Source organism: Ovis aries, chromosome X (genome assembly GCF_016772045.2).
Source record: "Ovis aries strain OAR_USU_Benz2616 breed Rambouillet chromosome X, ARS-UI_Ramb_v3.0, whole genome shotgun sequence".
Taxonomy (NCBI): Eukaryota; Metazoa; Chordata; class Mammalia; order Artiodactyla; family Bovidae; genus Ovis; species Ovis aries.
Window position 1 is genome coordinate 63333791 of NC_056080.1, and position 15951 is coordinate 63349741.

General features: G+C 47.6%; 1 protein-coding gene across 6 annotated transcripts in view; it reads left to right on the forward strand.

The window, feature by feature from the left end:
• Positions 1–15951, forward strand: part of DLG3 (discs large MAGUK scaffold protein 3) — a 54124-nt gene that overhangs the window by 4082 nt on the left and 34091 nt on the right. For 4 of the 6 annotated variants that reach the window (XM_015104929.4, XM_042242480.2, XM_015104930.4 and 1 more), the window contains exons 3-9: positions 617–741; positions 944–1113; positions 1409–1545; positions 1888–2032; positions 2649–2808; positions 4394–4550; positions 4963–5065. In XM_015104929.4, the coding sequence (XP_014960415.2) occupies positions 617–741; positions 944–1113; positions 1409–1545; positions 1888–2032; positions 2649–2808; positions 4394–4550; positions 4963–5065 (997 nt within the window). Of the gene's footprint in view, positions 1–616; positions 742–943; positions 1114–1408; positions 1546–1887; positions 2033–2648; positions 2809–3045; positions 3516–4393; positions 4551–4962; positions 5066–5908; positions 5996–15951 lie in introns of those variants that run through there. The other 2 variants (XM_027962885.3, XM_004022159.5) reach the window with 2 other exon arrangements.

Sequence of the window (15951 nt, forward strand, 5' to 3'; positions counted from 1 at the left end):
GGGGAGGGTTAGAACCAGGTGGGGGGGTTCCTGAACCTCGGTCTCAAGACTCATGGGGACCTGCATTGAGAGGATGGGGAAACGGCCCTCAGAGGCTGCATTACTACATCAATCAACCAACTGACTGTGTGTGCTAAGTTGCTTCAGTCGTGTCCGACTCTGTGCGACCCTATGAACTGTAGCCCACCCGGCTCCTCTGTCCACGGAATTCTCCAGGCAAGAATACTGGAGTGGGTTACCATGCCTTTCTCCAGGGGATCTTCCCAACCGAGGGATCGAACCCAGATCTCTTATGTCTCCTGCATTGGCAGGCAGGTTCTTTACCACTAGCGCCACCTGGGAAGCCTAATCAACCGACTAACAAATATTAATTGACCTTGTTTGCTGAGGCCTGGGGAATTGGGGAGGGGATGGCTTTGCTGAGGCCTCCATGCCAGAATGGTCAGCAGAGGGTGGGAATCTGCCAGATTTGTGACGAATGTGCCCCAGCCTGCCATGGCCCCTTCTGAGGCCTGGAGAAGCTGCTCTGGGGAGGGGCAGGGGTAGATGGGGCCCCAGAAACCCTCCCTTCTGCCTTCTGTTTGAGCAGACCATGCCTCTCCACTTCCTTCTGCAGGGAAATTCTGGCCTGGGCTTCAGCATTGCAGGTGGCATCGACAACCCCCATGTCCCCGATGACCCTGGCATCTTTATTACCAAGATTATCCCTGGTGGAGCAGCTGCCATGGATGGGAGGCTGGGGTGAGGTGGTCTAGAAGCAGGGCCAGGGGTTGCAGGGACAGAATGGAGGTGAGAGGGAGGAGGGCTGCCTGACAGGACGACCCTTCCATTAGATCTGAGAGGGGGAGGGGGAGATGAGGGGAGGAGAAAGAAAGAGGAGGAGGTGGGAAGGAGGGTGGAAGGGCAGTGGCAGAGTGTCATGCCTCTTGGGCTTCCCCCGTAGGGTGAATGACTGTGTGCTGCGGGTGAATGAAGTGGACGTGTCAGAGGTGGTGCACAGCCGGGCTGTGGAAGCACTGAAGGAAGCTGGCCCTGTGGTGCGGTTGGTGGTACGGAGGCGACAGCCTCCACCAGAGACCATCATGGAGGTCAATCTGCTCAAAGGGCCCAAAGGTGCGACCCTCTGGGTTCCCGTGCTCTGGCCAGAGGCCCCTGGTTGGCCCTATAGGAATTGGAAAGGAATCCCCTCACCCTCTGCCTACCTCCCCAGTTCAGCTCACAGTCTTCTTTCTTGACCCCACACTCACCCTTACTGACCACGGGATGACAGCCTAGTGTTTGGGATCCCTGGGGAAAGCTCCTATGGGGCTGGTGGCTTGGCTGAGCATGGGGCATTGGGGCTGGGCTTAACTGAGCACTCTAACTTTTCCTTGTGTCACTCTTTCATTCCTTGCTGGCTTCCTCCCAGGCCTCGGTTTCAGCATTGCTGGGGGGATTGGCAACCAGCACATCCCAGGAGACAACAGCATCTACATCACCAAGATCATTGAGGGGGGTGCTGCTCAGAAGGATGGACGCCTACAGATCGGGGATCGGCTGCTGGCGGTGAGACAGCCTTCCCAGGGATGCCCAAATGGCGGGGTGGGGAGGTGGAGCTTTAGCAGCCTCTCCCTCCCCCTGAACCTCACTCCGGGACTGGGCATTATGGGGAATTTCAAGAGCATCATCTGAGGTGTGTGTCCCCAGATAGCAAGCCCCTAGTCCTCTTCATGGCTGGAACTCCCTCACCTGCCCACCACTACCCCCTGCTTCTCTGCTCCCCACAGCACTGTACTTGGGCCTCTGTCAGACAGCACCATTGAATTTCACTGAAAGAGTACCCCCCCAGGATTCCCTGGGGAGGCCCTCCCTTCTTCTTCCCAGTGCTAGCCCTAAGACCTCTTCCAGGTGAACAACACCAATCTGCAGGATGTGAGGCATGAGGAAGCTGTGGCCTCACTGAAGAACACGTCTGATATGGTCTATCTGAAGGTGGCCAAGCCAGGCAGCCTCCACCTCAACGACATGTACGCACCCCCCGACTATGCCAGCAGTACGTACCCGTCTGTCCTGTCCCTGGCCCGAAGCCCTACCCCCTGGTTTCTGGAGGGGAAGAAGTTAATACTCCTTGTTGAGAGAGAGAGAAGTGGGGGCAGAAAATAAGACTAGTGCTGGGGAGAGCTGAGTGCAAATCCCAGCTGTGTCCCTTCTTCCTGGATGCCCTTGGAAAAGTCCCTTTCACCTGTCTTTAGTTTCCTCTCTGGCAAAAAGGAGCTAGTGATATATGTGCTGCCCTCCTCTTAGGAGTGCTGCAAGGATCAAATGAGATCATGGACGAGAAAGCCCTTGGAAAACTGTATTAGGCTATAGAGATGTGAGGGGTTATTATTAGTCACACCTCTAGTCATGCTTTTCTTTGTAGACTGCCTTGACTTTAGCTCTTTCTAAGACTCACAGGAGTGAGCTCAGGATTCAGAAAGGGACTGTGGAGGAGGAACCCTGGGGGGTGGAGTAGGGAAGAGAGGCCTGAGGAATCAGCATCCCTTGGTCTGTTTTTTTTTTTTTTTTTTTTTGCATCTGAGGGAGTGGGGGCAGTCCGTGGTGGAGGGTGGAGGAGGCTACCACTGGGGAGTGGTCTCGGAACTTCTCTCTCCCTTTCTCCATTCCAGCTTTTACTGCCTTGGCTGACAATCACATAAGCCATAACTCCAGCCTGGGTTATCTCGGGGCTGTGGAGAGCAAGGTCAGCTACCCTGCTCCTCCTCAGGTTCCCCCCGCCCGCTACTCTCCTATCCCCAGGCACATGCTGGCTGAAGAGGACTTCACCAGGTAACACCCTCACCCCACCCCTCTTCATCCTATCTAGGGGTGGGGAGGAGAGGAATCCTTTCTCCTTGGTCACGGGCCTTCTTGTAGTATGGCAAAGAAGAGGATAAAGCCCTCCTCGCTTCTGTCTTCGGGGTCTGAGGCCCCCTCTCAAGCCCTTGGGACTCTATGGAGAGACAGAGGTGGCTGCAGGAACAAGTTCTACCATCAGGGGGAGTGCCAAGCGTGTGGCCCCCTTTCGAAAGTTTGGAGAAAGGGTAGGATGGAGTGTTTAGGGGGCCGAGGGGGTGGAGGCTGCAGGGTTTCTTGTCCTGTAACGGTTGCAGCCCCCTCTGTTGCAACCATTCCACGTTAGAGAAGAGAGCAGTTCGGCTGCTGGGGCTGGCGGGCCAGGTGGCCTCGCAGGGATCCGCCCCGCCCCACTCTGGCGGCTGCCGCGGGAACTGGCCACCTTCGCGGAACTGGTCGGGCCGGCAGGGGTTCCGGGGGACAGGTTTCTGCGGGGTGGGGCCTGGGAGGCTGCCGTGGAGCCGGAAGGGTAGGCTGACGGAGCTGGGGGGGAAAGCCGGAGGAGCCATGGAGAGGACACGCAAGTTCTCAGGCTCCGGCTTGGCCCTGGGCTTGGGCTCAGCTTCGGCCTCGGCCTGGAGGAGGGCTTCACAGAGGTGGGCCTGGCCGCTCCGCTCCCTGCGGCCTGGAGGGGATACCAGGTAGGAGGAGAGGGGGGCATCCGGTCTCAGGGAGGGAGCCCTGCACTGAAGCTGGGAACAAGAGAGGGAGAGCCTCAGACCTGGAGCTCCTCTGATGAGAGATGCTTAAAGTGAAGAGTGAGCCGGGCAAGTGTGCCAGGTTTGGTTGTGTGACTACACAGGAGCTGCTGCTGCTCCCATCTGATGACACTGTGACCATTTACAGAGGGGTTCCTTAGACATGGTTAGTTGGTGTTTTCACGTGCTCGGCTCCTCTTTGGTTAGGCTCCTAAGCTCCTTTTGGGGACCTGGGATTTCTTCATCTCTGTCTCCCACATAACCCAGCAAGGGTACATAGTGGTAGCTGGCGACTAAATCTGTTGTTGGAGAAAGTAGGAGGGGTCATAGCTGGTGGGTGGATTTTTGAGACTGCGGAGGAGCATGTGTAAAGTAAGTAGGCACAGTTTGTGGGTGGTGAGTTGCAGTCAACCCCAGGGCCATTCCACAGCCCCTAACTGATTCCCCTTCTTGTGGCCCAGGGTCCACCACACCAGTTGGTAGGATGGGAGAATCTGGGGAGGAAGAGGACCAGTGAGTGGGCTCTGCGATATCGTCGCTAGAGCCCAGGATAGGGGTTTGTTGACCTGAGAGAGGCAGGGACTGCCCACTGGGAAGTTCATTCCAAGCCCTCAGGAAGAAAGGAGGAAGAACAACTGAAACTTGGCACCTGGCAGCAAACAGCGGCCAAGCAGGTTTCAGGAGAGAAAGGGAGCAACAGAGTATCATACCTAGGGACCTGAGTCCTTCTACAGACATGTGGGCCTTGTTCCAGCCTGGCCCTCACAGGGATGACAGTTTATACCTACTTTGTCCTGACTCTTCCACTCTTTTCCCACCAGGGAGCCCCGCAAGATCATCCTGCACAAGGGCTCCACAGGCCTGGGCTTCAACATCGTTGGGGGTGAGGATGGAGAAGGCATTTTTGTCTCCTTCATCCTGGCAGGAGGCCCAGCTGACCTGAGTGGGGAGCTGCGCAGGGGAGACCGGATCTTATCGGTGAGGAAACAAAGGCAAGGTGGGAGGATGGGAACTGGGCCACTCTAAAAGGGAGGAGGGAAGACCTCACTTTCTCCAAGGAATGTTTCTTGAAGTGGGGGAAGGCTAAGAGCTGGAAAAAACATATTCTCTTTATAGATATCCTTAGTGAGGAACAGAGACCAGACTTGTACTTAAAGAAGAAATGCATATCTCTTGGCTCTGAACCCTGGTTGACATTTGACCCCCACAAAGATAATTATTACACTAGAGGTGTAATCTTTAGGTTTCATCATAATAGGCAGGGATGGGCTACTGAGAAAGGCATCTGAGTAGGCTTAGGGATGGGTTACCCGTCTCCCTCTCTTAACTGCTACAACAGAGAACTCCTTTCTTCCTTTTGAGGTGGCTCACAACACCTCTCTTTGGACAGGTCAATGGTGTGAACCTGAGGAATGCAACTCACGAGCAGGCTGCAGCTGCTCTGAAACGGGCTGGCCAGTCAGTCACCATTGTGGCCCAGTACAGACCTGAAGGTAGGAGAAGGAAGGCGGAACAAGATGATTTGGGAAGATTAGACCTATTATTCATTGCTGGCTTTTGCCATCATAGGTAACAAAGCCACTTGACTAGTCCTCTTCTACCCTCACACAGTAACCCCTTCCTCTCCCCTTTTCTGGGTGGGTTGGAAGCATCTATTAAGACTGTGCTCAGAGCCTTTTGATTAGGGCTGCAGTGCAGCTAAAGGCCAGTAGTGGGCAGCAGCCTACGGGAGGAAGCACAGAGACTGGGGCGACTGGAAAAAGGGGAGGGGGAAGTGGGGGCAGAGGCGAAGAACATAACTGTACCCTGGAACAGGAGAGTAACTCTTGGCTAGAATGACCCAAGGGAGAAGAGTACCAACTTCTCAAGAGAGCTTGGACCAGCCTCTGTGACCCCTACTTCTCCCCTCATCAGGGTAACCGTGAAACACTCATAAACCCGCTGAAAAGGTGATGCTAGGTTCTCCAGGTTGGGACATGGAAGTGGACATCCCCCTCCTGCTACGGGGGTTCTTCTTTGTGTTCTCTGGGTGCGTGTCCCCCGGCCTGGGCGAATGGGCGGGGCCAGTTATGCAAACGAAGACGTTTGATTGGCCGGGGCCAGCCAAGGCCCAGGTGCCGAGGTGAGCTGCGGGATGGCGCGCCCGAGCCAGCCCGCCGGCGGGGTGGCCATTGGCCGGCCGAGCGCGGCCTCCAGCCTCACGCCCCGCCCCCTGACCCAGGCGGAGGGCGGCGGGCGCCCCTCCTCCCCCCCCTCGCGCGCCTCAGGCGTCTCCTCCTCCTTTCTCTCCCCTCCCCCCTCCTCTTCTTCCCCTCCTCCCGCGCGGGCCCCGCTTTGTGTCCGTGGTCTCCCGCGCGGGACGGAGGGGCCGGCGGGAGCTGGCGCTTTCTCAGCACTAGACCTGGACTCCGACCCGGCGCCAGGTGAGGTGGGGCGGACAGGGGTCAGGCCCCTTCACAGTCCCCCCTAGCCTCTCTACGGTTCTGTTCTCAGACTCTTTTCCCACACTGTGCCCCCAACTCTGCGCTCTCCCTGGAACCCCTGGGCCGCGTGTCCCCGGCTCCGCGCGGCGCGGGGCTTTGGAGCCCCTCCTGAGGGCCCCTCGCCGCCCCACGGAGCGCCTCGCGCAGCTGAGCGTTCGCGCCACCGAGCCCCTGCGGGTCTCTTAACCTCTTGGCCATCACCTCTCCCCACCCACGAACTCTGCCCTTTCTAGCCCAGGGCCTCTGTCCGCCTCCCAGTCTCCTTCTTGCCAGCTGCTGCGCCCCTAATTCCCGTCCTCTGAGGAATTTTCTCCGTCTTCCCCTCCCCCACACCCGTTACTACCCCCCACCCCCGACCTGGCGACCTCTGGGAACTCCGGAGGTGGGCTTTGTATTCTCGCCCCAACCCACGCCCGCTTTTGCTTGCCAGCGTTTTCCGACTGTCGCCGACTCCTTTCATCCCCCCTCCCCCTTGTCAGGCCGGTCTTTGTCCCTTAGGGCTGCAGTGCCTGGGCTCCTGGGACACCTAGGCCCCGCTGGCCGGTCACTGAGATGGAGGCAGGGCCCTCCCCTGGGCAGGTGCTCTGTTCCTTGATGAGAATGGGGAGAGACTGGCAGCTCTGTTGCAAAGCCGTGGAAGGATGGAAAGCGCCTACCTTTGTCCTTTCCGCTGCCCCACCCCCACCCCTTGTTCAGCGCCTGCAGGCCTAGAAGAGAGGGGCCTGCCACCTTTTGCACTAGGCTCTTTTGATGGGGACAAGAGTAGGGAGGTGACTAACAGGAGAGCTTGTTGATCTGAGGTACTGGCAAAGAGGGATGCAAATGGACACCTTGAGTCATTTCTTTCCGTGTTGGGTGTCCAGCTTAATGACAAGAAACACACATTAGGGTTATTGTTTTTATGATGCCTGCGTGTGCTGTTTGCTTCTCCGTGTAAACCTCACCATCTGATTTTTATTAGCAACCAATATTTATCCATTTCATGCCCGCTGCTTAGGCAACCTAGGTTCTGCAAAGAAAATGGTTTCTTGTGTGTCTGTGGGGGTGTGTGGGTGTGTGTGTGTGTGTGTGTGAGAGAGAGAGAAATTGATGTGTTTGGTTTTACTTACTGATACTGGACACAGGGAAACTACTGTGAATTTGGTGGTACTATGTTGGAAACTGGTAACTACATGTTTCTGTGAGTTTTGTTGGGAGAATGTAATTGGTTTCCATAAGGAGCCGCAAGTTGTCTAGGCTGAAGGGATTCCTGCAGTGTTCATTGCTCTCTGGGCATGTTTCTGAGCGTTTATGATGTTTGTCGAGGTGCTGTCTTACGTTAGATTTCTCTACCATTTGAGAAACAAAGCCATTCTTCTCTTAGGATTTAGTTGAACCAGTGTTGTTAAGGCTCTGCCACCCCAATCTCACTTATTTCCTTGGTTTGGAAAACCCATCAGGGCCTCAACATGGAAATGCTTTTTTTTTTCTCCCATAAAAAAAAAGGACCCTTAGAAACAGGCCCAGAGGGACTATCAAGCATTCTATGTTGGGCTCTGAATTTTCTTTGATAAAGTGATAGTTTTTAAGAATAAGGACTGCATGTTAATTATTTTATAATTATGTTAAATACTGTTCTTTGGAGGATTGCCTCACATAGGCATTTACAAAATGAGTAATCCAAATATATATTTGTTGGCTAAAATGGCAGAGACTTTCCATGTTATTGGTCAAATAAGTGTTCATCATTTGTATTTTTCTTTGCAAGGAATGTGGGCACTGGAAAAGATCACGTAGTCCAATCCCTCACTGTGCAGATCAGAACAGCGACAGGAGAGCAAGGACATGACTTGCCTAAGGTCATGAAGGGAACGTTGCTGAGGGTCAGCGATCAGTATAATCCTAAAGTCCACCACTTGGGACAAATCGTGCTTGGGAATACCTAGAAACCTGAGACCTTTTTGGAGCAGAGAAAAGGAACAGGGAAACTAATAGAAGAGAGAGTAAGGAAAGAAAAATGTATGTGTGGGGAAAGGTGCGAGTGATCACTGTGGTGGCCCCGGAGGCACTATTGCTCAACCAGTGCAGCCTGTAGCTAGATATCTTTTAGTACGAGAACTTAAAAAAATAGCTTTAACTAATTAGAACAATCAGAATAAGAACATTTTTTTCTCCTTTTTTTAACAGCTTAATTGAGATATGATTCATATACCATACAATGCATCCATTTAGGTGTACAATTTAGTGGCTTTTAGTATATTCACAGAACTGTGCATTCATCATCACAGTCAATTTTAGAACATTTTCATTACCCCTCTCTTTTGAATACATAGAGATGGTGCAAATGATTGTAAGTGGACAGTTGCTTCCTGATGTATCTCATCTGGGCACTTAAGCTGGATGGCAGCTCTAACTTTGAAATATCTGGTTGCCTAATGGGCTGAACCCATAATGAAGATAGGAACCTTGTCTATCTATATAAACTTTGTATTATGCCTAGCACAGTTGCTTTACAAACATTTGTATGATGAAGCTTTGGAAGATATTAAAATGGAAATAGAAGTGCTAAATGATAAGGTACCACAGTGAAAGATGCTGTTTAATAGTTTCACTCTTGATTGCTCCAAACTGTTGTGGACACAGCAATCCTACCTATTTAGCTAAAAATAGCATGATGTTCTTGGGCATGTATAATCCTGCTTAAAATTCAAATTGAAAATTTAAACAACTGGCTCTTGGCAAAGGCTCCCTTCCAGTTTATTCTAAAATGAAAAATATTTTTCTGTGACTTGTGGAATTACTCTATCAAGGGAAGGATGGGTTTCGTATTATAACATTTTGATTTAGAAACTATCATCTCCTACATTTTCCTCCCTAGTTACTTTCTGTCAGCCTCTGTTTATAAACTCAGATAGTATTTTTCTGGAAAGCCCTTTTGTTTTTAGCATAGGACCTGAACCCCAAATCAGGAGGTGAGCCAGAAATTGGTCACTAAGGTAGCTAAACTGGGAACTGATCCTTTGTGACTAGTCTTTTCAACTGGAATGTAAATCCAGACAGGCTGGGGCCGGGGTACAGGGAATGAAAAAGAATTAAAGTTTTCCATACTTACTTTGAAGTGCTGAAGAGGCACACTTTTCACCATGGAAACATGTACAGGTAAGGCCTGGAAGAGTTAAAGGATCAGTCTTGATAATAACTTGTAAGCATAAAAGGGATATTTTCCCCATAACATTGAAGTAACCATCATATCTCCCCTGTTTGAGAATGAGGGATGTAAATGTAGCTGCCACCCTATCAGCATGATCTCTCTTGAGAGGGTAGAGGTGAAAGTTTATCAAGGCAAAGAATCAAAGTCCTGAAACTCCTACTGCCATCCTAAAAGAAGAAAAGAAGAAAATGAATTCCTGTTAACAGCATTTCTACACTGAACAATTTGAAGGCAGCTACTATTGTATTTATCTTTGTGCCCCAGCACCTAGTCCAGAGCCTGGCACATATTTTGTTGAATTATTGAGTATCTCTATGTTCTCAGAACTCGCCTGCCAATGCAGGAGACTTAAGAAACACTGGTTCGATCCCTAGGTCGGGAAGATCCCCTGGAGAAGGAAATGGCAACCCACTCCAGTATTCTTGCCTGGAGAATCCTATGGACAGAGGAGCTTTGCAGGCTACAGTCCCTAGGGCTGCAGAGAGTCAGACACCGCTGAGCAACTTAGCACAGCCCTATGTACTTTGGCCACCTGATGTGAAGAGCCGACTCATTGGAGAATACCCTGATGCTGGGAAAGATTGACGGGCGGAGGAGGCGGGGCTGACGGAGGCTGAAATGGTTGGATGGCATCACTGATTCAAAGGACATGAGTTTGAACAAACTCCAGGAGATAGTGGGCTTCCCTCGTAGCTCAGTTGGTAGAGAATCTGCCTGCAATGCAGGAGACCCAGGTTCAATCCCTGGGTCAGGAAGATCCCCTGGAGAAGTAAATGGCAGCCCACTCCAGTATTCTTGCCTGGGGAATCCCATGGACAGAGGAGCCTGGCAGGCTACAGTCCATGGGGTCGCAAGAGTCGGACATAACTTAGTGACTAAACCACCAACCACCACCACCAGGGAAGCCTAGCAGGCTGCAGTCCATGGGGTCGCAAAGAGTCGGAGAAGACTTAGTGACTGAACAACAACAGTGTTCTAGGTGGCTTTATAAGCACTAATATCCATATGGGATAGGTGGTATTATTCCTATTATCTGGGCTTCCCTGGTGGTTCAGAAGGTAAAGAATCCACCTGCTATGCGAGAGACCTAGGTTCGATCCCTGGGTTGGGAAGATCCCCTGGAGGAGGGCGTGGCAACCCACTCCAGTATTCTTGCCTGGAGAATCCCCATGGACGTAGGAGCCTGGCAGGCTACAGTTCATGGGGTCCCGAAGAGTAGAACACGACTGAATGACTAAGCACACACACACAGTCCCTATTTTACAGATGAGGAAAGTGAAGATCAGAGAGGTTGAGTGACTTGCTCAAGGTCCCACAGCCAGTAAGGGGCAGAATCAAAATTTGAAGTCAGATTTCCTGAGAACTTCGTGTCCCAGGCTTTTGCCAATAGACTGCCAACTACCTTTCTCCACAGCAGAGAAGCTGTAAGCCCCCCTACCCTACCCAGAAGATACTCTCTGAGAGTCCCAATTGTTAGCTTTTTAAATCTTGATGATCACAAACTCCTATACCAAAGGAGGTAACGAAACCTGAGGGAGCACCCCGTCTCCTGCAAAATGAAAGAGGACTTAGGAAGACTGTCACAGAATGGTATTGTGGGGGATACCTCAGGAGGAGCCAAAAGATGAAAGTTGGTTGGCTTGACTTAATATGTGCAGGCTTAAGAATACTAATACAACAACAACAAAAAGAATACTAATATAGTAAAATGGAGTTGTATTTGTAATTCATTTTTTATGACCTTATAATTCAGTCATTTAAGGGTGTAATTCAGTGGTGTAGAATTCACAGAGTTGTGCAACCATCATGTCAGTCAATTTTAGAACATTTCACCACCTGGAAAATAAACTGAATCCTTTAGCTGTCTCCCACCCCTCAAACCTCTCCATCCCCCTCAGTGCTACTAACCTACTTCTGCTTATATGGGTTTGCCTGTTCTGGACATTTTGTATAAATGGATTCATATATTATATGGTCTTTTATGACTGACTACTTTCACTTGACATAGTATTTTTGAGGTTCATCTGTATGGTAGCATGTATCAATACTTCATTTATTTTTATGGCTGAATAACATTCTGTTGTATGAATATATCACATTTTGTTTATCCATTTATGAGTTGATAGGCATTGGGGTTATTTCTACTTTTTGGCTGTTACAAATACTACTCTTTGAACATCTGTATGCATATAACTGGATCATATGGCAACTCTATATTTAACCTTTCGAGGAAAACCCAGGCTGTTTTCCGTAGTGGCTGTGCCATTTCACATTCCCACTAGCAGTGTGAGGGTTACAATTTCTCCACATCCTCGCCAACCCTTGTAAATGTCAGTCTTTTTGATTCTAGCCATTCTGGTGGGTGGGAAGTGGTATTTCATTGTGGTTTTTATTTGCATTTCCCCAAATGGCTAATGATGTTGAGCATCTTTTCATGTGCTTATTATTTGCCAGTCAGTTTTGCTTTGCTTGGTCCCTTGATTCTCAAGCTGTTTACGAACTGACTTGAGACCAGAGCAAGCCAACTATGTCATTACTCAGGCGATTAGAGGGAAGCAGGAGGAAAGGTGCTACCTTTCACTCTTACCAACTGTGTGCTGGAGGGCTTGGGTGCAGAGAATTTTAGCTAGGAATGCTGACCTGATAAAAATGATAGGGCTGCCCTTAAAAAAAAACAAAAACCCAGTTTATTCACATACTATACAATTCACCCATTTACAGTGTACCACTCAGTGGTTTTTAGAATGTTCAGAGTGGTACAACTGTCAATTTTAGAACATTTTCCTCACCCCTAAAAGAAGTCTCATCCCATTAGCAGTCACTCCCTATTTCCCCCAAACTCCTCCCCTCTTCCTAGCCCAAGGCACCCACTAATCTACTTTCTGTTTCTGTAAAGTTTCCTTTTCTGGCCCATTCATATGAATGGAATCATATAATATGCAGAATATGCAGTCTTTTGTGTCCTGGCTTCTTTCAACATAGTTTTTTCAAGGTTCATCCCGATGTAGCATGTAACACTTCATTCCTTTTTAAGGCTGAATAATATTTCATCTTATGGTTATACCACAAATCGTTTATCCCTTCTTCAGTTGATGGACTTGGGTTGTTTCCATCTTTTGACTGTTGTGAATACCGCTGCTATCAATGTTCATGGGAAGTTTTTGTGTGGTCATGTTTTCAGTTCTTTTGGGTATATATTCCTAGGAGTGGAATTGCTGGGTCATAAGGTAACCACATTGAACAGTTTTGAGGATCTGCCAGATTTTGCCAAAGTGGCTACACCCTTTTAGGCCCACCCTGTTTTGCAAACTTAGAAGAGAAAAAAAATGTCAGCTTTCTTTTCAGTTTTGCCTCCTGGGGCTGAACTTTATATACAGCTCGCTCGCTCTCTCTGTGTGTTTGTACTTGTGTACACTGGGCTTTTCGGTCTTCCATGTAGCTTAAGGACATGGTAGCTAGAGTTGGCAAAGCATTCTGATTCTAGCTAGACAGGTGCTTTCTTGTCCTTGTTAGATGGTTTGAGACAAAATCCTAGGAACTTTGGTGTCTATAAAACATTGGTTATTCTGATAGGGTAGAATGATTAGAATAATATAGAAAATGAATTAGTTCTTATTTATTTATAGCATTTTAGGATTTCTTTTTAATTTAATGTGTTGCTTGTTGAAATCTTGACCCTGATATTTACACTGTTGCTTTGTTTGTTTAAAGCTTTAGACTTATATTCCATAATAGGGTAATTGTTTTATTGTTTTTAATAGAGAAATATAATAATTTGGGCCTATCCCTGGTGGCTCAGACGGTAAAGAATCCGCCTGCAATGCAAGAGACCTGGGTTCAGTCCCTGGGTTGGAAAGATTCCCTGGAGGAGAGCATGGCAACCCACTCTAGTATTTTTGCCTGGAGAATCCAGTGGACAGAGGAGCCTGATGGGCTACAGTCTGTGGGGTCCCAAAGAGTCAGACATGACTGAGCGACTAAGTATGCACACATATCGTCATTGAGATTTAAAAATACGGATTTTGCTCCTTTTATCTTAAGAAAGGGAATCATCTTGGAGGAGTAGCCAAGGCCCTGGGTTCTAGTTCTGACTTTAAGTAGCTGAATGATCTTGTACTGCTGCTGTGGCTGCTGAGTCGCTTCAGTCGTGTCCGACTCCATGCGACCCCATAGACGGCAGCCCACCAGGCTCCCCCGTCCCTGGGATTCTCTAGGCAAGAACACTGGAGTGGGTTGCCATTTTCTTCTCCAATGCATGAAAGTGAAAAGTGAAAGTGACGTCGCTCAGTCGTGTCTGACTCTTCGCGACCCCATGGACTGCAGCCCACCAGTCTCCTCCATCCATGGGATTTTCCAGGCAAGAGTACTGGAGTGGGGTGCCATTGCCTTCTCCGGATCTTGTACTAGTCTACCTCTTTGGACCTCAATTTTCTGATCTGTAAAATGATGGGACTGTGCAAAATGATCCCACATGTTTCTTCTAACTCAAATTCTGTGTTAGATAAGTGGAAGTAAGTTGTGAATTCAATTCACAAGTTCCTGTTTGTGACTAGAGTGTTACTGAATCACAGTTTTGAGTTAATAACAATCTTGCATTAGTAAAGGTCTTGTCTTCCCCTCTTCTTTTCTGTGGTAAGGCTTTCATCCTCTTGAAATGGATCTTTGTTTACTTTTCATTGAATTTAGAAATCTTAAAAATGCAAAGACCTTAGAGATTTGGGGATTTTTCAACTTGATAAAATTAACACATTTTGTATAAAAATATACATTGGGGGTCTGCATACATGAGTATCCTTCAGATTTTCAAAAAGAAGAAAGAATTTTGCAAATCTTGGGTTAAATAAACTATATTATTGAGTTGTTTTGTAAACACTCAGAAAAAGAAGTGGTGAGCACTGAAACCACCATTGATTCACCAAGGTCAAACAAATCATGTCAGACTGCCAAGTTGCTTTGACGGACAGGGTTACTAGACTGGTAGATCAAGGAAATATGGTAGATGTGGTTTATCTAGATTTCAGCAAGGCATTGGCAGGGCTTCTTTGGTTTACTCTTGGGTAAGATGGCAAGGTGATAGTAGTGATAATACGTTTAAGTGGATTTGTCTGCAACTGGTTGAGTGATCAGTCCCAGGGAAAAATGAAGAATGAGCCAGGAGTGGGAATGGAGGGAAATTTCTAGTGCACGTGTGTCCTGTCTTCATCCTTGGGCCTGTCCTTTTCAGTCTGCCTCTACATCCCCCTCAGATTACATTTTATGTTGTAATATATAATTTTAAAAATTATATTTATCCTGGATATATAAATATTACATTTGGATTTGTAGAAAATTGGAAAACAACAAAATACAAAGTTTAAAAAAAGCTCAAATCATGTGTAAAACTACCTCCAGAAATAACCTTGTATTTGTGTGTATTTCCCTCCAAACTTTTATATCTCATATAGTACGTATGTCTTTCAAGACTGGGATCATTGTATTTAAGCAGTCTTGTATCCATTCTTTTAACTTAGCATATGTCATTAATATTTTATTAAAGTGGTTATTAATAATTAAATATTCCATCATGTGTGTGCCATAATTCATGTAATCATTCCCTTGTTGGAGGACATGTAGGTTGTTTGCAGTTTTTTTATTTTATAAATAACACATTGATGGATATCTTTGTATGAGGCTTTTTGTGAATCTGTGATTGTGTGTTCAGAATGAATTCCTTGGAATGGAATTATTGGGCTAATGGATATGAACATGTTTAAGACTTTTGATATATTTAATATGTATTTGATATATTTCTCTATCTCCAGCAACAATATAAAAGTGTATATTTTGAGATCCTTGCTAACATGGAGTGTTATTTTTTAAAATATCTGTGCAAATTAGGTAAAAATGTTATGCAATGCATATCTTAATTTGTATGTCTTTTTAATAATAGAATTGAACATTTCTGTGTGTGTGTGTTTATTGATCATTTTTTGTGTGTGGATTGCCTGTCCATACCCTTTCCCCATTTCCTTGTTGAGGTATATTTATCAGTTTTTGCATGCATGCTAAGTCGCTTCAGTCGTGTCTGACTCTTTGCGATCCCATGGACTGTAACCCGTTAGGCTCTTCTGTCCATGAGATTCTCCAGGCAAGATTACTGGAGTGGGTTGCCCTGCCCTCCTCCAAGGGATCTTCACTGACCCAGGTATGGAACCCGTGTGTCTCATGTCTCCTGCATTGGCAGGTGGGTTCTTTACCGCTAGCACCACTTGGGAAGCAGTTCTTACTGACCCATAAAAGCTTTAAAGTAGTCAGTCATACATGTTGAAAGATTTTTCCCATTTTGTACTTTGCTTTTTATTTTATTTTGATGTACAGATGTTTTGTTTTTATGTAGTCAAATCTATCAGTGTTTTCTTTTTTGTGTATTTTGCCTCTGCCCATAGCTTTGGAAAGGCCTTTCTTACCCTGAGAGAAAATAAATGTCCACCTTTTTAAAAAAAATTCTAGTTGTTTAATGTTTTTCTTTTTGCATTTAAAACTTTAACCTGCTGGGACTTTATTTATGATGTAAGATAGGATACTACCTTATTTTTGCTCCAAATATTTTAAGGAATTACCTTGGAACTATTTATCAGATAAAATCTATTATTTTCTTGCTGTTTTGGAGTGCCACCTTTATTACACACACACACAACCACACTCACATACTCATAATTTGGATTTT